At 43.2% G+C, this 21,260-nt stretch overlaps 1 protein-coding gene across 2 annotated transcripts in view; it reads left to right on the forward strand.

Moving 5' to 3' along the window:
* Positions 1-19,687: 19,687 nt before the first annotated feature.
* Positions 19,688-21,260, forward strand: part of ITGAL (integrin subunit alpha L) — a 44,729-nt gene continuing 43,156 nt past the window's right edge. For both annotated transcript variants that reach the window (XM_081299821.1, XM_081299822.1), the window contains exons 1-2: positions 19,688-19,825; positions 20,895-20,997. In XM_081299821.1, the coding sequence (XP_081155947.1) occupies positions 19,759-19,825; positions 20,895-20,997 (170 nt within the window). In that variant the 5' untranslated portion in view covers positions 19,688-19,758. The remainder of the gene's footprint in view (positions 19,826-20,894; positions 20,998-21,260) is intronic.

Consider the following 21,260-nt stretch of genomic DNA (forward strand, 5'->3'; position numbering starts at 1 on the left):
AACTCTGATAATATGTTATTAGGCCAAAGTATATACAAGATTGCACAGTGGGGAATAGGGTGGTAGCTCAGTGGTGGAGCACTTGCCTAGCCCATGTGAGGCACTGGGTTCAATCCTCAGCACCACATAAAAATAAATAAATAAAATAAAGATTTTGTGTCCATCTAAAACTGAAAAAAAATAATTAAATAAAAAGGTATTGTGTTCATCTACAACTAAAAAATTTTAAAAAATATTGCACAGTGAAGTTGTCATGATATTTTAGAGGCTTTGGGATTTTTTAGCAAGTGGTGTTGGGAAATACACATTATAGATTAAGGAGATAGAATGATCAGAGACATTGAGGAAGGAAAGTGGACATAAGGCTAATGAAAAATTTGGGTCAAGTTATGGAGTTATTAGTCAGCTTTCCATCACTGTAACAAAATAACTGAGATAATCAACTTAAAAGGAGAAGAGGTTTGTTTTGGCTCAGAATTTCAGAGGTTTTTCTTTCCATGGTGGCTTGGCCCTGTTGCTTTGAGCCTGTAGCAGCACAGTATTTCATGATACGAGCACATGGCAGAGGAGATCTGTTTACCTTATGACCACCAGAGTGCAGAGATAGTAAGGAGCTACAGTCCCAATATTCCCTTCAAGGACATGTCCCAGATGACCTAACTTCCTTCCACTAGGCCACACCTCTTGAAAGTTCCACTACCTCCTAATAGTGCCACAGGCTGGGGACCACATGGCCTTTTCGAGACATTTCAGAATAAGATTGGAAAATGGAGTATCATTGTGTTTTACCTCGGGTGACAAGTTTGATGTGTCTGCTAGCCCTATAACTTTTTTTTTTAAGAGAGAGAGAAGAGAGAGAGAGAGAGAATTTTTTTAATATTTATTTTTCAGTTTTCGGTGGACACAACATCTTTATTTTATTTTATGTGGTGCTTAGGATTGAACCCAGCGCCCTGCGCATGCCACGCGAGCGCGTTACCGCTTGAGCCACATCCTCAGCCCCTAGCCCTCTAACTTCTACTTAGGAACAACTTCTCCACTCAGGTGAGGTGTCCAGACACTGGATTTGTATAATCATGTGACCCTGTTCTTTTGGCCATAGCAGATTCCCATAAAGTGGACATTTATCTCTATCTGAATCAGTCAGATTTTCCCTCTTAAGGTTGGAAGCTGAGGCCTTGGCCTCCAGGATCTAATCAATGAAGTATGAATGAAGTTAGGAAGGACCACCATCTTCCCCCTTTGTTGAAGAGATGGAGAAAGATGGCCTGAGGAAAGAGAGAGAAGGATGGAGAAGATGCAGTGCCCTCTTCCAGCCACCTAGGAGGTCACATTGTGTTTGGATTCTTCTAAGGGTTCCATAATGTCCTTTAAACAAATTTATTCTTTTGGTTTTGGACAGCACAAATGGGTTCCTATATAGTTCCACAATATGAGCTTTAGCCAATACCCTTTAAAGTAATAGAAAGTCCTACAAGGCTTTGAAAGGAACTGTCACAGCTCCTGAAGGAGATTCGGGAATGTTCAGCAGGAGGAGATGTGGCAGAAAGAATCCAGTAGGTGGCGAGAACAGGCAGGAGGTCTTCCTATTCATTTGGCTATTGGAAAGAGGCTGTGTGCCTCTCCACAGCTTTCCACCTCTTGACAGTGACATCCTAGTGTTGCTGAAACCTTGGTCCTTGTCCCCGATGCCAATCCAATAATGAGAATATGGTTTTGAGAAAAAGGAAAAAGAAGGTATATTATTTCACTAGCAAAGGAGAAATATGGGGGCTCTTGTCCCAGAGGCTGTGATTCTGCCCATCAACAGGAACAGAGGGCTTTTAAAGAGGTGACTCAAAGGCTACAGTCCACGAGTTCTTTGTTGGAGTGGGAATTCTCTTGCTAATTTGGGAGATAGTCATTTCTGAGATCTTCTGGTACAATTCCCAAAGTCTGAATTAATAACTTCGTTCCTACGGTTGGGTGTATGCTCAAGAACAGATAAATCTGCCTGAGATGGAGAAGAAAGGTAATCCTGTTTCCCCTGAGATTAGAGAGGGGGAGAGAGGAAGATAAAGAAACATGTCTATTTTTAAAATAAGTTGCAGTGGCAGAGCTGCAAGGGCTATATTGGAAGCATAAAGTGGACCATGGTTACAATAGTAACAAATCTGCTAGGTTCTTCTTGATTTTTTTTTTAAGCACCAGGAATTGAAGCCAAGGGTGCTTAACCACTGAGCCATATCCCCAGCCCTTTTTATATTTTATTTAGAGACAAAGTCTCACTAAGTTGCTTAGGGCCTGGCTAAGTTTCTGAGGCCGGCTTTGAACTCTCAATCATCCTACCTTAGCCTCTCCAAGCTGCTGGGATAACAGGCATGGGCTACCATGCCCAGCTTCCTTTGTTTTCTAGATAGGATCAAGCTGCATGGTTGGAAGATGAAAAATGCATTTCTTTTTTCCCATTGAGAGAGAGTGGCGGTGGACAGCTCACTGTCCTTGATGTGATGAGATAAAATAGGCAGGGTTTTCCCATCCAGTGTGCAGAGCAGGCCAAATTTAAGTTTGGGTTATTTTGAAAGTTCCAGGATGCCTGAGCATGTTTAGAAAACAAAAGAGGTGACCTTGCAGAAGACCTTTTTGAGAGAAAGCAGAAAAACTATAATGAGCTTGGACCCAGAGAATGACAGGACCCCTTTCTGGGCCCTCAACTCTGGTGAGTCACCCTATCTGTTGATCAGGGAGATTAAGAGGACCCTGAAGAACAGGAAGCCAACCAGAGCACGTTTTTTTTTTTTGTTTGTTTTTATATATTTTTTTTTTTTTTTTTTTAAGTTCTCGGCGGACACAACATCTTTGTTTGTATGTGGTGCTGAGGATCGAACCCGGGCCACACACATGCCAGGCGAGCGCGCTACCGCTTGAGCCACATCCCCAGCCCCAGAGCACGTTTTTTAAAGAGGATCATCACTGGAGACAGAAATGTCTCTGATGCTTGTCCTGGGGTCAACCAGACCCTGACCCATTCTGGCAAGTGGCACCACTGGTATAGGAAAGCTAAAGAAACCAGAAGGCTTCGCACAGGTCCCTAAGAGTGATTTCTGAGGAAACTCTGTTGACTCTTAAAAATAAATAGGAACAAAGTCAGTTTTGACCAACATGGCCTTGAATATCTGGCAGGAGAGTACAGCCTAAAAGCACAGTCCTACATGGACATTTAAAAGGAAAAATAAATTCTTTAATGAACTTAGGATGTACACTTGTTTCAGTCCTACCAAAAGTAAGTAAAGCTGGAGGCTAGGGAAAACAACACAAAACAAAACTACAATGAGCCTTGACCTAGGAGCAAAGTCTTAGTTGTCAGAGGGGAATAGTGATCCTTCTTATGGTATGATAGTTATTAACTAAATATGTGTCTGGCTCAGCCTATGAACATTAATTTGGGTTCAAGAGAGGGAGGGAGGGAGGGAAAAAGAGAGAGAGCTATAAAAACCAAAAGATCTGCATCACTAGCCTGTACATGCAGAAACTCAAGCAGTAGATTTGGGACAACTTTACTATGATGTAATTAATCAAAGCAGAGAGAGCTGATCTCCCCCAACAATCTGGCATTTCCAGGGTTCAGGGTCAACAGTAAGAAGCATGGTTGTCTCTAAAGTCTTGGATTAGAACTGAAGCCAAACTAGGAGAGGTGGCACATGCCTATAATTTCAGCAGCTCTAGAGGATGAGGCAGGAGGATGGCAAGTTCAAGGCCAGATTCAGCAACTTAGTGAGACCCTGTCAAAAAATTTAAAAAATGTAAAGGACGGGGATGTAGCTCAGTGGTAAAGCACCCTTGGATTCAATCCCCTAGTGTGAAAAAGAAAGAAAGAAAGAAAGAAAAAAAAGAATAGCAGTCAAGGTATAACCCCTGGGTAGATTACACACCAGGACATGAAGCACAAGTAAAATATCACTGGAGACTTTCCACAATAGCACAGGGGATTTGCAAGAACTAGAGATCTTGTACTGGCAGATGCGGGGGTAATAAGGCAATAACAAGGAGCATGAAGGTTAATATGATACAATTTGAGCTCACAGATTGGTGATCCCTATAGAAGTCTGTGCTGTATGTGAAGGATGGCATCAACCGTCAGAGAGGGGGAAGACATCACAGTAAGGGTATTACCCATGATTGGTTCCTGAACTGTATGCTCTTTTGGCCAAAACCACCCACAAGATCAGCCTCACGCTACATGTCTTGGATACACAGCCCTAGAGTGAGAGCACACAATGGCCATAAGACCCCACAATGCCCAAGAGATGCCACCTTTAGAAAATCCCTACCTGGAGTGTGCTCAGCTCAGCCTTCCCACAGAAAATCCAGAGTGAGTTTCTAGAACTTTGGAATGCTCAGGCCCACCTGAGATCACAAGGGTCTTGGAATAGGATGGTGGCCTCCACTATGATGTCCCCTGGCCTTTTGTGACTTCCTCTCCTGTGAGGTACAGCCTCCTTCTAACCTCTTGGCAGGGGGAGGCGGAATAAGGGGAAGGAGCACTGTTGTGACCCACATACTTCTATCTCTATCCATCCTGACCAATGTGCCTGTGTCACCACGCCCAGGAGGAAGTGGTGGGTAGGGAGCCTGGGCCAGGAGGCAGCAGCTGATGTCAAGTTCTTTCTGTACCAGCTCATCTTTTTTGGTGCATCTGGGGAGAGACCTTTAGCCCTAATTTGTCCCTGGCCTTTGGCCATCAGACCTGGTGGTGTGTGGGGCAAAGGGAAGTTCCTGCCTGCTTTTCTGAACAGATCTTTTCTGCCATACACTAGTCAGAGGCCCACTGGTCCCCAAGCAGAACAAGAAACTCCCTTCTGCCACACCCTTGCTCACTCAAGATCTAAGAGCCATAAGAAAAGTTCAGTATCAGACTAGGACTGGAGAGACCATTAGGAATGGAGGCTACTCTACAAGTTATTACTCTTCCCATTTATGGATCTCCTGGTTAAGTTTTTGGAACATCTCAACATCTATTTCTCTCCATGTCTGCACTGTTCTCTTCTCACCTTTTTTTAAATTTAGTTTTTAGTACCAGGGATTGAACCCAGGGGTATTTTAACAATGAGCCACATCCCCAGCACTTTTTATTTTTGAATTTGAGACAGGGTCTTTCTAAGTGAGGCTTAGGGCATCATTAGGTTTCTGAGGCTGGCCTTGAGCTTGCCATCCTCCTGCCTTGGCCTCCTGAGCCTCTGGGATTACAGGTATGCGCCCAATAAGAGGTAGGACTTAAAAGAGGTGATTAGGCCATGAGCCCTGTACCCTCATGAATGGATTAATGCCCTTATTGAGGGAGTGAGTTAGTTACCAAGAGAGTTGGCTCCTGGTTAAAAATAAACTCAGCCCCTTTCTTCCCAACTCCTCTCACCCTCTTTCACTATGTGATTCTTTCCACCACGTTGTAAACCAGCAAGAAGACCCTTACCAGGTACAGTTCTTCCATCTTGAACTTCCCAGCCTGCAGAACTACGAGCTAAATAAACCTCTGTTGATTTTAATTTACCCAGCCTGTGGTATTCTGTTATAGCCATGTAAAACAGACTAAAACAACTAGGCAGTGGGGAGCTATTGAAGGGCTTTGAGTAGGAGGAATATGCGATCTATATGTGATCTGTGCTTACATGGAGGACAAAGGACATGGGTATGATTAAGTGCCCACTATGTTTATACCGAAGGGGTTAAGGCATTCAGATCCCCATTTTACAGAGAAGGAAAGAGAGAATGAGATGGTTTGGAGAACTTCCCAGAGTCATTCATGAGATGCCTTTGCAGTGGTGGGATTAGTCAGGTGCCAGAGTCCAGGCCTTGACATGATTGTTCCTTGCTTTGGGAAAAGGATTGTGGAAATAGATAAAAAGAGTTGGAGCTGATCAGCTCTGACTGTAGGGGAGTTGTAACAACAGGGGAAAATCGATGAGGACATGGATCAAGGTGAAGGGTGGTGCTGGAGAGACGGGGTGGGTTTAGGAGGCATTTCCTGGGTGCCAGGCTGCTCTCCCTATGACCATCCCCTCTTTTTTTAAAAATAGATATTTTTTTAGTTATACAAGGACACAATATTTTTATTTTGTTTGTTTATTTTTATATGGTGCTGAGGATCGAACCCAGAGGTCTCACACATGCCAGGAGAGCGCTCTACCCCTGAGCCACAACCCCAGCCCTGACCATTCTCTCTTAATAAGCACCCCCTTAAGTATCCCTAAAAGACATTTGAATCTCATCAGCAATGTTCCCAGTAGCTGGGCCTGAATCCCAGAAATCTCTGCTGAAGGGATCTTTATCCCTATTTATTTATTTATTGTCCCAGTGATGGGGATATCAAATCCGGGGTCTTGTACATGCTAGGCAAGCAATATACCACTAAGCTACAACCTCAGTCCAAAAGGAAAGTTCCAGAAGGACCCTCCTCTGAGTGGGTGGTGATCACCTGGCAGTATCCATTCTAATCTATTTGTTAAACTTTCATGGATCTTCCTTTTGACTCAAGGACCATCTAAATGACTGTACAAAGGTGGTCAGTTGTGGGGAGCCACTCCAAATGCACGCACCTCTAAGTCCTGATACACCACAGGGATATGAAAGATCACTGTGGTGACCTGGGCTTTTCCCTCGCTCAAATAACAAGGTGTGGCCCTAGAAGTAGGTGGCACCCAGAGGGAGTTGAGCTACACTCACCTGTTCCTTTATAATCCTACCCCTTGGGCTGGGGATGTGGCTCAAGTGGTAGCGCGCTCGCCTGGCATGCGTGCGGCCCGGGTTTGAGCCTCAGCACCACATACAAACAAAGATGTTGTGCCCGCCGAAAACTAAAAAATAAAGATTAAAAAATTCTCTCTCTCTCTCTCTCTCTCTCTCTCTCTCTCTCTCTCTCAAAAAAAAATAAAATAAAATAAAATAATCCTACCCCTTGCCTCATTTAAATGGGTTCTCCCCAATATAAGGGTTCAGCACATTCTCCTCTCTCTTTCCATAGATCCTTAAGGTCAGAGGAGCTGTCACAGGACCCAAATTAAAAGACATTTCTCTGTCTCTGTGTGATTATTTCGTGCCAGTTCACCTGGAGTGGCCCTGAGTGTTTTAGTCGAGGAACTCGACAGTCAGTGAAGAACAATGTCCCCTGAGCCCCACTGTCCCGTCAGGAGCTTCTAGTTCATGATGTCATTTAATCCTTTGAACTGAAGTTTGAGACAGTTATTGTTCCTTTTTGCAGATAAAGAAAGTGAGGCTCAGCCTCTTTATTGAACTCGCCTGAAAGGGAAGTGACCCCGACACTTGGAGAGGGACCAAGAGATCTTTATTGCTTCCGTGTCAGATTAACAGGGAAGGAAGGGGGTGGGGAGGAGAGAGAGAGAGAGAGAGAGAGAGAGAGAGAGAGAGAGAGAGAGGAGCAAAGTACACGGACAGAGAGAGAGTAAGAGAAGAAAGAGTGGGGGCGGAGAGGGGAGAGTTTTTATAACCAAAATCTAATTGGGGGCTGGGGATGTGGCTCAGGCGGTAGCGCGCTCGCCTGGCATGCGTGCGGCCCGGGTTCCATCCTCAGCACCACATACCAACAAAGATGTTGTGTCCGCCGAGAACTAAAAAATAAATATTAAAATTCTCTCTCTCTCTCTCTCTCTCTCTCTCTCTCTCAAAAAAAAAAATAAATAAAGATCATTGTTAAAAAAAAATCTAATGGGGTCTCTGGGTGTACAGTGATTGGATCATAAGTAGTTGCTAAGGGTGTCATCTTCTGCCCTTAGGGAGACCAGGCAGGGGCTAGATATGGGTTTCCTTTGCATCATATGGGTGGGGGTCCAGTGTTCAGCCTTGAGTGGGGTTGAGTGTTCAGCCTTGAGGCAAACAAGCGATAAGGAACCAGACAGATGGGGTGGAGTGTTCAGCTCACCCTGCAGCTAACATTTGTTCAGTCTGCTCTGCAACTAATCACTCATTGTCACACAGCTACCAAGTGGCAAAGTGAGGTTTTTGGGGTTTTGTTTGTTTTTGTTTTGAGACAAGGTCTTGCTATGGCTTTTTTTTTGGGGGGGGAATACCATGGATTGAACTCAGGGACACTTGACCACTGAGCCACATCCCCAGCCTTATTTTGTATTTTATTTAGAGACAGGGTCTCACTGAGCTGCTTAGTAGTTGGCTTTTTGCAGAGGCTGGATTTGATCTCATGATCCTCCTGCCTCAGCCTCCTGAGCTGCTGGGATTATAGGAAGGTCTTGTTATGTTGTTCCGGCTGGCCTCAAACTCCTGGGCTCAAGGGGTCCTCCTGCTTCAGACTCTGGGTGTAAACTGGGACTACAAGTGTGTGACACAGGTCCAGCTCAGGGTTAGGATTTAAACACAGGTATAATTAACTTCATTGTCTAGATTGGGCTTTTTTTTTTTTCTTTTCCTTTTTTGGCACCAGGAATTGAATCCAAGGGGCTTTTTATCACTGAGTCACAACCCCAGCCCCTCCCTTTTTGGTACCAGGGATTGAACTCAGGGGAGTTTAACTACTTAGCCACATCCCCAGTCCTCTTTTGTAATTTATTTAGAGACAGGGTCTCACTGAGTTGCTTAGAGCCTTGCTAAATTGCTGAGGCTGGTTTTGAACTCTTAATCCTCCTGCCTCAGCCTCTTGAGCCACTGGGATTAAAGGTGTGCTGCACCTGGTTCCTCTTTTTAATTTTTTTTTTTTTTTTTGAGACAAAGTCTCACTAAGTTTCTTAGGGCCTCACTCAGTTGTTGAGGCTGGCTTTGAACTTGCAGTACTCCTGCCTCAGACTCCCGAGTTGCTGGGATTATGGCATGTGCCACCTGATCAAGCATTCTTAAAGTTTGGCCCAGCAGCAGCAGCACCTGAGAACTTGTTAGGAAAGAATATCCTAAGACTTCATCTAAGACTTGCTGAATTGGATTTTTTTTTTCAGTACTGGGGTTTGAACTCAGTGGCACTCAAACACTGAGACACATGCCCAGTCCTATTTTGTATTTTTCATTTAGAGACAAGGTCTCACTGAGTTGCTTAGAACCTCATTTTTGTTGAGGTTGGCTTTGAACTTGTGATTCTCCTGTCTCAGCCTCTGAGCCTCTGGGACTACAGGTGTGCACGACTGCACCCAACTAGACTTGTATATTAAAAAAAAAAAAATCTCTCTGACTGCTGGTTGGAGCAGAGTCAAGGTTGGAAGCAGGGAAACCTCTTAAGAGACCATCACAAAATCCAGGCAAAAAAATAATGGTGGCTTAAATCAGGGATCACAAGTGAAGTTGAGAAGTAGCTGGACATAAAGTTGTGTGTGCTCTCTTGAGTGGGACAGAAGAAAATCCCCTTTAAGTATTTTCAGGACATGGAGACAAAATTAAGATCATTTTACCTCACTCAGAGGACACAGAGGATTTGAACAGCCAGGATGCGGGCTTCATCCTAGATGCACAGATTCTCTAAACCTTCAAACTTCCCAGTCAAGGATGTCACTTGTCATTCATTCCCCCTGTGACACCATATGATTGGGCCCATGTTCATGATCCTATATGTCACCACTCATATTAAGCAAAGCAAGGAAGCCATTCTGAAGAGAACTAACATTTGTCAGGTTCAGACTACGTGTGGCTCCTTTTGCCTCAGACACTGAGCTGGGTCCTGTGAGCCACAACCATGCAGCCACGCCAGCAGGTGAGTTTCAGACTATTCATTTGCAGCAGGCAAGATGATGTCATGTAGAAAATCCCCTACTGGGCTCTGCAGAAAGAGGACAGTATGGCCAATGCTCCGACTGGACTGGACTGTTCTCCAGGACACGTGGCCTATTTGAACACTGATGAGATGTGTGGTAGAGCTACATGTGGAGTTCAGAGAAATAATGACTGAAGGCCCTGAAAGCCACACCAAGGAGTTTGGACTTGATCTTATGTGCATAAAAGAGAAATCATCAGAGGATTTCAAGAGAAATCTGTTTTTTTTTGTTTTTGTTTTTGTTTTTTTTGGAAACCAGGGATTGAACTCAGGGGCACTTGACCACTGAGCCACATCTCCAGCTCTATTTTGTATTTTATTTAGAGACAGCATCTCACTGAGTTGCTTAGTGCCTTGCCATTGCTGAGGCTGGCTTTGAACTTGTGATCTTCCTGCCTCAGCCTCCTGAGCAGCTGGGATGACAGGCATGCACCATGGTGTCCAGCTCAAGAGAAATCTTGAAATTTCAAGAGAAATCTCTCTCTTGAGAGAGACATGCTCAGGTTTCTTCTCAAGGGTAATCTGGCAGTACCCTTTGGGGAGAAGAGTGAGCAAGGGATGAGCAGCAGTGACAATGAATACTTCCGGTGAGAAGTGGCGGAAGTTCACTCAGAAGGAATGAAATTGAGAGACACCTGAGAACTGACAATCTGAGTTAAAAGGCATCAAGGCCAGTGACTAAGGAGAATTTCTGTGTGTGGGTGGGTGTGAGAGAGAGACATCCTGCCTCGGGACTTCCCCCGTGATCCCAGCCTGAGATCTTTGCAGCCCAGTTCCTCAGGGGAATTACTTACTGTCACACATTTAAGATCCTGACTTCCTTTAATCCTTAGGCTTACTTGAATCTCATAAATTCCTTAGCCGTAAAGTTCTCAAATAGGAAAAAAAAAAAAAAAAAAGAAAAAGAAAGAAAGAAAGAAGAGGTATTTGCTGTTTGAATTATATGTTCCTCCAAAATTTATACATTGGAACTTAAACACCAAGATAATGGTAGTAAAAGGTGAGGCCTAGGCTGGGGATATAGATAGGTAAAACACATGTTTAGCATGCATAAGGCTCAATCCCCAGTGTGCATGGACATGCACACACACACACACAAAAAAAAAAAAAAAACACAAACACATACAGGAGAAATTTGGAAGGTGACTAGGGCATGAGGGATCTACCCTCATAAATGGGATTAGTGACTGGGCATGGTGGCACTCACCTGTAATACCAGTGGTTTGGGAGATTGAGGCAGGAGGATTGCAAGTTTAAAGCCTGCCTAAGCAATTCAGCCAGGCCCTAAGCAACTTAGCAAGACCCTGTCTCAAAATTAAAAAAAAAAAAAAAAAAAAAAAAAAAAAACACAAAAAGGGGTGGAGAGCCAGGCACGGTGGTGCTCACCTGTAATACCAGTGTCTCGATAGGCTGAGACAGGAGGATCGCAAGTTCAAAGCCAGCCTCAGCAACAGCAAGACGCTAACTCTTCCAGCCTCTGTCCCTTACCCAGTTTCAAAGCTGCTTCCACAGTTTTGGGTAGTTGTTAACAGTAGTACTCGACTTCTCAGTACCAATTTCTGCTTTGGTTTGTTTGGTCTGCTATAACAGGATATTTTAGTCTGGGTAATTTATATATAATAGATATTTATTTCTTATATTTGTGGAGGCTGGGAAGTCCAAGGTCAAACAAGGCTCAGTGAGACCCTGTCTCTAAATAAAATACAAAATAAGGCGAGGGATGTGGTTCAGTGGTCAACTGCCCCTGGGTTCAATCCCTGGTGCCAGAAAAATTAAAAAATAAAAAAAAAAATGGAATTAGTGTCTTCAAAAAAGGGCTCGAGGACAGAATCTGTTCCTTTTGGCTTTCTGCTACCCAAAGGATACGGTGAGAAGGAGCCATTTCTTTGGAAAAATAAAGAAAGTCCTTAACAGATATCAAATACCATAGAGCCTTATAAAGTAAGATCATTCTTGTTATAAAGGGCCAAAAAATTTGGCTGAATTGTGTTTGGGACCTAGTGTTTTGTGGAAGGCAAACTTAACAGAGATGAAATGGAATATTTAGTGAAGAAATCTCTATGCAAAGTGTTAAGGATATAGCAAGGCTCCTCTTGACTACAGTAAAATTTAAGAAGAGAGAAATGAATCAAAGGTAGAATTACTGGACGTGGTGGCATGTGTCTGTAGTCCCAGGTACTCGGGAGGCTGGGGCAGGAGGATCCCTTGTGAGTTGGAGGCCATACTGGGCAACATAGCAAGACGCCATCTTAAAAAAAATGTTTAAAACTTTTTTAAAAGACAGAATTTATAATCAAAAAAGGAAGCAGAACTTAAAGATTTAGAAAATTCTCAGCCTGGCCATGTTAAGAATGGAATACCGGGCTGGGGATGTGGCTCAAGCAGTAGCGTGCCCGCCTGGCATGCGTGCGACCCGGGTTCGATCCTCAGTACCACATACCAACAAAGATGTTGTGTCCGCCGAGAACTAAAAAATAAAAATATTAAAAATTCTCTAAAAAAAAAGAATGGAATACCATGTTTATGAAAGAACACTGAAGACATTTAAAAAGGAGATTGATATGGATAGAAGGAGACATGATATTCATCAAGACATGGAAGAAGGATTTAGAAGCCATTTCTGGAGACCTTTGATGCTGCCACTCCTATCGCATGTCTGGCCTTGAAGGCAAACTGGTCTCAAGGGAAGGGCCCAGGGTACCAATGAGACCTCAGGATTTGTTGTTATAATCTCAAGGTCCTGCTTCATGCATTCCAATGCAATTCTCCTTAGCTGCCCCAGCTGTGACTAAAGTGGCTCCAGGTGGCCTTGGCAGCATGCACAAAGTACCATATCCATGGGTGAACAAGGTGCATGAGCTGTGGGGCATGGTTTCCTCCTATCAGATTTCAAAGGGTAACACATAGATCCCTGAGGCCCATGCAGAGAGCAAGCTGAGGGACTGGGCCATTTCAGAGAGTCACAACTAAAGCAATGCCCAGGAGAGTTGCAGGGGCAGGGCTATGAAGAAAACCCCACAAGGGCAATGCCTAATGGGGCTGTGAGGGTAGGTCCACCCCTGAGAGTCCCGACTGGTAGAGCCACAGCATATTGTTTCAGCTGCTATTCCAAGAGCTGCTATTCTTGTGCCCAGCAAAGCCACGGGGCCCCAACATCCACTCCCTGTGTCTGAAAGGTGGCACATGAAGACACAGAAGAATATTCTGCCAGCCAAGCTATCACATGCCTGTAATCCCAGTGACTTGGGAGGGTCAGGCAGGAGGAGCACAAATTCAAAGCCAGCCTCACCAATTTAGCAAAGCCCTAAGCAACTTAACAAGACCCTGTCTCAAAATAAAAAATAAAAAGGGCTGGGATTCAGGGGCTAAGCACCTCTGGGTTCAATCCCTGGTACACACACACACACACACACACACACACACACACACAGAATAATCTGGAACCTTAGGAGTTAATGTTTGGATTTGCTTGGGATCTGTTTTCTCTTTTCTATTTCTTTTTTGAAATGAGAATGTCTATCCCATGCTGTCATTGTATTTTGGAAGCACCTTAATGTTAAACCACACGCAAAGAAATGACCACCGACTCTAACTTAAATCAAATAAAAGCAAGCTTGTAATTGGAGCACAGCTTTATTGCACAGAAAGTTGCAAAAAAGGGGGGTGCCTTAAGAATTTACAGATAGCAGGATTTTGACAAGCATAACACAAAGGCATGTGGTAGGTTAATGGTCTAAATGGTTCAGCACTTGGGTGATAAACCAAGCCTAATTCCCTTTTAAAATTGGAAACCATCTCAAAGGCATGAAAAGCTAATTTCGGCTTTACTATAAATTACTTCGATTTCTAAACTTGCTTGGAATGCCTGCCTGTGCCTTGAACTCACTCACCCATGCCTGGCTTTCCCTGACCAGATAACAACCCTCTCTGAAACATTAGTGGCCCCCATAAATTCTGGCTTTCCCTGGCCAGATAACCACCCTTTCTGAAGCTCTAATGGTGCCTCATAAATTCCGATGTTTGGATCTAAATTTACTCCCTAAGTGCTGGACCATTAATTTACTACCTGCCTTTGTGTTATGCTTGTCAAAATCCTGTTATCTGTAAGTTCTCAAGACAACCCCCCACCCCACCCCCCACTTTTTTGCAACTTTCTATGCTATAAAGCTCTACTCCTAGAGAACTGCGGGGCTGTCTTCTATTCCCAAGGGTTTCAGGAGAGACAGCCCCAGCCAGTGGGAATTTCAAGCTTGCTTTAATTTGATTTAAATTGGAGTTGGTGGTCTTTTCTTTGTGTCATGGTTTAACATTAGGGAGTAAATTTAGATCCCAACATCAGAATTTATGAGGCGCCACTAGAGTTTCAGAGAGGGTGGTTATCTGGCCAGGGAAAGCCAGAGTTTATGAGGTCACTAAAGTTTCAGAGAGGGTTGTTATCTGGTCAGGGAAAGCCAGGTCTGGGTGAGTTCAAGGCACAGGCAGGCATTCCAAGCAAGTTTAAAACATCAAAATACAGCCAGGCTAAATAGAAATCCTAATATTTTACAGAAAACAGAAATGAATCTTTTATAACTTGTGACAAGATGGCTCTTGATCTTAAAAGGGAGTTAGGCTGCGTTTATCACTTAACTTGTTTGATTTCACAGGATGACAGCTGCAGAGGGAATCTGCCTCAGCATGAATTATATCTCAAGTCTCACCCAAATCTGAATTAAATGACATTTAGATGAGACTTTAGAGTTAGACTGTAAAGTTGATGTTGAATCAAGTTAAGACTTTTTAGATTATTGGGATGGAATGAATGTATTTTGAAGTGAAAAGGACCTGGATACTGAGGGCCCTGGGGGTGGAACTCTTTGGTTTGAATGTTTATATCCATCCAAAATTCATGTTGAAGCTTAATCCTTCATGCAATAGAATTTAGGGGCTCAACCTTTGGGAGGCAACAGCATTGTATTGGACACAATACCTTTATTTCACTTATTTATTTTTATGTGGTGCAGAGGATCGAACCCAGTGTCTCACGCATGCCAGGCGAGCGCACTACCACTTGAGCCACATCCCCAGCCCCAAGAAGGCACCATTTTTGAAGCAGAAAAAGCCCTCATCAGACAAAATATTTTGCTACAGCAGCTGAAATGGACTGAAATAGTATTAGTTTTACATTTTGTACTGGGAATTGAACCCAGGGGTGTTTAACCACTGAGATACATCTCCATCCCTTTTTATGTTTTTTTATTTTGAAACAGGGTCTCACAAAGTTGCTTAGGGTCTCATTAAATTATTGAGGCTGGCTTCAAACTTGCAATCCTCCTGCCTCAGCCTCCCGAGCTGCTGGGATTACAGGCATGTACCACCATGCCCAGCGGCTTTTGCTTTTTTAAAATCTGAAACCAACTACGATAAATTTATAAATGAGTACACTTAGGTTAGGGTGTGGCTCAGTGGTGGAGCACACGCCTAAGCACGTGCGAGGCTCTGGGTTCAATTCTCAACACCACATAAAAATAAATAAATGAAGATATTATGTCCAACTACAACTAAAAAATAAATATTTTAAAAAAATGAGTACACTTGCCTGCTATAACATATACTTAAATTGTGATCCACACAATGGATCATTTATTGAATTCCTTTTATCCCAGCTGTCTTATTCATTGCTGCTTAAATGTTTGTAAACATTTGAAGTTAAACACTTAACATTTCTATAAATTCAGAGCCCTAATCCAAGCATTTCAAAGATGGCTTTAAGGAAAATTTTCACACTGGGGATGGCTAAGTTGACTATCAATTCTTGGTTTAGATGTTCTGTGGTGAGATCATTGCAGTTTTCCCAAACAAGTAAAACCTGTAGAGTTAACTATTAAAATGAACCTTTTTTAGTTTTCATGGAGAATGTGTGGCTCCAACTGTTAACAATGGTTATTCTTGGGACTTAGGAATGGTGTGGGGAAGGGCTTTAAAAAGTGTTTTTATCCTTTTTCTCTGCATACTTCCACAGTGTTTGAATTTTAAAATGTATATTCTTTCTGAAATTTCAGCATAGAATTTGGTTAGTTGTAAATAGGAATTGCTATACAGAAAATGAAAGAAATCAATCTGAATCATCTGATCTTTTTTGGCTTAAACCCAGAGGCCTTAACCACTGACTCACATTCCCAGCACCTTTTTTAATTTTTTATTTCGAAACAGGGTCTCACTGAGTTGTTTAGGGCCTGGCTAGATTGCTCATGCTGGCTTTGAACTCGCAATCCTCCTGCCTCAGCCTCTCAAGCCACTGGGATGATAGGTGAGCACCGGCCTGAATCACATAATCTTAACTGAAAAATTTTAAAGAGATTGACATCATTTAATTACCAGGAGGCAACTTGTCATGACATAACTAATTGGCAGTAGAGATTACAGATAACCTGTCTGCAAAACCCTTCTTTCCCCTGGGCAGTGGCCCTGCAACTAACCTTGCTGATTGAATAGGATTTCCTCATAGCACAGGGAGAAACTGAAAGTTCTTCCCATTTGCCCAATAACATATATAGTTCCTGTATTCTGTTGTGTTTTTAATATTTTTGTGCTTTTTTTTAAGAATGTAAAGCTATACATCCTCATTTAAGAAACAATTCAGATGATGTAAAAATGTATAAACCCTGGTGGTAGTGAACATCTATGATTCCAGCTACGTAGGAAGTTCAGGCAAGAGGATTACAAATTCAAGCCCAGCCTGGACAATTTAGTGAGAACCTGTCTAAAAATAAAAATTTAAAAAGGACTGGGGCTGTAGCTCAATGTTGGAGCCCCGGCCTGGCATGCACAAGGCCCTATGTTCAATTCATACACACACACACAGATATGCATAAACCTCATTCTGTAGAAACAACCACTATTTAGAGTTTGGTTGTATATCATTTTAGATTTTTAAAATACATACACATACAGCTTCATTATTATTATTACTTATTAAAATATAATTCACATATAAAAATCTTCATTTCCACTCAGGCACAGGAATGCATACCTGTAATCCCAGTGACTCAGAGGTTGAGGTGGGAAGATCATAAGCTCCAGACCAGAGTGGGCAATTTAGTAAGATTCTGTCTCAAAAATAAAAAATAAGAAGTGCTGGGTGTGTAGCATGGAGGCAGAGCAGTTGCTTAGTATGCGTGAGGCCCTGAGTTCCATCCCCAGTACAGAAAAAGAAAAAGAAAAAAAAAAAAAGAATTTCAAATTGCACAATTTAGTGGTTTGTTTTGTTTTGTTTTGTTTTGTGGGGCTAGGGTTAGAACCCAGGGCCATCTCTATGTTTCTACCACTGAGCCACATCCTTGGCCCTATTCAGTAGTTTTTAATATGTTCATGAAGTTGTACAATCATCCCCACTATCTAATTCCAGAGTATTTTATCACCTCAAAAAAGAAATCCTATATCCATTAACAGTCAACCCTCCATTCTCTATTGTCCCCCATCCCTGGCTACCACTAATCTACTTTCTGTCTCTATGGATTTCCCTATTCTGGATCTTTCTCTTAGATGAAATTATATACTATGGGACTTTTTGTGCTTGGCTTCTTTTACTTAGCCTGTTTTTATGATTTATCCATATTGTAGCATGTGCAGTATTGCATTCAATTTTATGGGTAAATAATGTTACATTATATGGATACATTATATTTTGTTTATTCATTCATTAATTGTGGCACATGAGGATTATTTCCAGATTTTTGACTGCTATGGATAAGGCTGCTATGAATAATTTGTGTATAAGTTTTTGTATAAACATGTGCCTTTTGGGGGGCTGAGATTGTAGCTCAGCGGTAGAACACTCGCCTAGCATGTGCGAGGTGCTGGGTTTGATCCTCAGCACCACATAAAAAAATAAAAATAAAAACAAATAAAGGGCTGGGGATGTGGCTCAAGCGGTAGCGCGCTCGCCTGGCATGCGTGCGGCCCGGGTTCGATCCTCAGCACCACATACCAACAAAGATGTTGTGTCCGCTGAGAACTAAAAAATAAATATTAAAAATTCTCTCTCTCGTTCTCTCCTCTCTCACTCTCTCTTTAAAAAAAAAAAAACAAATAAAAAAATAAAGGTATTGTGTCCAACTACAATTAAAAAATATTTTTTTAAAAAAGTGTGCCCTACGGGGCTGGGGTTGTGGCTCAGCAGTAGAGCGATCGTCTAGCACGTGCGAGGCACTGGGTTCAATCCTCAGCACCACGTAAAAATACATAAATAAAATAAAGATATTGTTTAAAAAAAAGTGTGCCCTTTTGTGTGTGTGTGGTACTGGGGATTGAACCCAGGAATGCTTTACTCCCGAGCTAGATCCCCATCTCTTTAATTTTTTTTTTTTTATTTGAGACAAGGACTAAATTGCTTAGGGCCTCACTAAATTGCTGAGGCTAGATTTGTAATTCCTCTCAATGGGATTACAAGTGTGAGTCACCACACCCAGCTCAGTTTTCAATTTTGGGGGATACATACCTAGGAGAAGAATTTCTGTGTCATGTGGTAACTCTATTTTTGTTCATTTTATGTTGCTGAGGATTGAACCCAGGAGCACTCTACCACTGAGCTACATACAGCCACAGCCCTTTCTATTTTATTTTATTTTATTTTATATTTTAGTGGTACTAGGAATTGAACCCAGGGGCTATCACTGAGCTACAGCCCCAGACTTTTGTATTTTATTTTGAAATAGGTCTTGCTAAGCTGCTAAGGCTGGCCTCAAACTTGGCAATTCTCCTGCCTCAGCCTCCAGAATAGCTGCACCAGGTTTATCTTTAACACATTGTTTTCCGTAGCAGGTATGTCATTTTACATTCCCATTGGCAGCGTTCCAGGGTTCCAATTTTGGCCTCACCAAGAGTTATCTTCCTCCTTCCTTTCTTTCCTTTTTTAAAAATTCTAGTCATCTTGGTTGGTGTGAAGTGGTATCTTATGTGTCTTTGATTTTCATTTTTTTAAATACTTTTTTTTGTAGTTATAGATGGACAGAATGTGTTTATTTTTATGTGGTACTGAGGATCGAACCCAGGGCCTTGAAGGTACTAGGTGAATGCTCTACCACTGAGCTACAACCCCAGTACCTGATTTGCATTTCTTTAATGACTAATGATGCTAAGTATATTTTCGTGTGCTTCTTGGCCTTTTATATATCATCTTTAAAGAAATACCCATTCAAAACCTTTGCTCATTTAAAAAAAATTGGTTATTTGGAGAAAGAATAACAAGGGCTGGAGGTGTAGCTCAGTGATAACGTAATTGTCCAACATGTAAGACCTTCAATTCAATCTCCAACGCCACAAAAAGCCAACCAATCAATTAATTTAATTAAATAAAAATAGATTACTTGTCTATTGTTAAGTTGTGAATCATATGTTCTGGATACAAGTGCCTTATCAGATATGATACATGATATGTGATTTGAAAATATTTTCTCCCAATCTCTGGATTTTATTTTTTGCTTTTTAGGACCAAAAGTAATTACTAAATACTCCATTCTGCAACTTGTGCTATCATGAACTTGTGTATCATGAACATCTTCCAATGTCGAGAAGAAAACGACCTCAAATTTCTCTCTTCATTTATCTTTTCCGCCCCCATTCTTTTTCATGGCTACATTGCATTCCATCACAAACGGTTGTACCACAGTTTGTTTGACCAGTCCTCTGCTGAGCTTTTTGAAGAGTCTTCAGTTGGTGGCTGGTGAGAGACTATGATGCATCTGTTCAACCAAACCACTCTGCTGTCTGCTTTTGGATGATGTGAAAATGCAAGTAGGCACAGGAAATGTCTCTAACCCGCTTACACTTCCTCTCTGAACCTATGAGGTTTCACAACCCCTAAGGCACCCCCTCTCACCCTCCTCCCACCCAGTGTCACCAGCCTGGTGCCTCTGTGAGAAGGTTCCACTGCAAGAGGCCCCTTAGGCATTATCATTTCCCTCTTTCACCCCGTGGAGGTTGTCAGCAAATCCCAAGAGCCTTCGGAGACTGAGCCTGGACCTGGGGGGCCCTCCAACATGGGAAAGATGAAGAATTCCTGCATCATCGTAATGAGGCTGCTGCTGTCTGGACCCTTTTTCTTTGGTAGGAAAGTAGGGAGGGATGGGGGAAGGGACATGTGTCTGTGACCAGGGAAACTGAAAGAGTTTGTGGAAGGGGGGTAAAGAGGAGTTGCTCTAAGGGTGGGATTGGCCATAGGTAATGTGGGACCCAGGAATCTGAGAGGGTGAGAGGGGAAAAGAAAGAGAAATAAGGCCAAAGCCCAAAGTATGAGCAAAATATGGAGACAAAGACAGAGAGAGGTGACAAAGGCAGTCCAGTGAGAGAGGAGGAGAGTGCAGCCTTAGAAAGGGCATGTTGGGTTAAAAGAGACGGTGGAATTCAGTTGCTATGCCTGGTCTTCTGCAAATCCTTTTCCCTATCCCTTCATCTAAACAAAGGTACTAGCCTCCCTGACATCCCAGGATGCTGTGAACTAGTTCTGATGCCCGAAAGTAAAACAGGGTGGGAAAGAACCATTTGGTTTGCAGATGATGCCAAGTTGCCTGATATGGGAGATGGGCTGGGGGGGAATCTGAGACAGAGCATTTCAGGAAGAGACCCATCTCTGGTGGGGTTGGGGAGCTTGAGATGAGTGAGGAGGCAGCCTCCCAAGATTCAGAAGATGTTGAGTTCCTGAGGCTGGTCTTTCTTGGGTACCTGGGGCCCCTGATCATGGGAGAAGTGGGTGTGTGAGGAGGCACAGCCTACTTTGGGAAATCCCCATCTTGGTTCCTGCCTAGAAGCCTAGGCACCCCTGTAACTTGGGGCCTCCTTTGACCTGCTCCTCTCTCACGGGCCTCAACCTCTTCATTCTTCCTTCTTTGCTGATAGGCCAAAAGGGAAGTGGTGTCCTTCTCACGCCTTGGGAAGAACTACCAGAACTCTGGGTGGCAGAGTGTGCTGCTTTCCTGTTCCCCAGAGTCAAGGACTTTGAGGGAAAGTCCAAGAACATTTTCTAGTTCTGTCTGGATATTGGTGGCCTGGGGAAGGTGGTCCGAGTTTTGGGGACCAGAAGTATGATCAGTGGCCAGTCAGTTCCTAGGCTCTTGATGTGTGGGGGACATTGTGGGAGCCCCGGTCAGAAGCAACTGAGCACCCTTGCTTCCCTTAGCTCCGGCCTCCAGCTACAACTTGGACGTGCAGAATGTGCAGCACTTTTCCACCCCACACGCCGGGAGGCACTTTGGGTACCGCGTCCTACAGGTTGGAAATGGGTGAGCTGATATCCCCCCCCACCCCCGCCAAATCCTCCCTGCCTGGCACAGTACACAAGACCAGGTGCTTCTGTGCCCACCAAGAGACTGCCCCTGCCTCTGGGGGATGCTTCACCTACCTCCTGCCGGCCAGTCAATGAAACAAGGCAGGTCTCCTTTCTGAAGGCGTTCTCTGGAGACAGGAGCAAGGCTATCAAATAGTAGGAAGGGGACAATCATTAAGGCTCCACCTAAGTACCTAACAGGGGAGACATTACAGTCCT

The sequence above is a fragment of the Spermophilus citellus genome (genome assembly GCF_964194105.1).
Source record: "Spermophilus citellus genome assembly, chromosome: 6".
Classification (NCBI taxonomy): domain Eukaryota; kingdom Metazoa; phylum Chordata; class Mammalia; order Rodentia; family Sciuridae; genus Spermophilus; species Spermophilus citellus.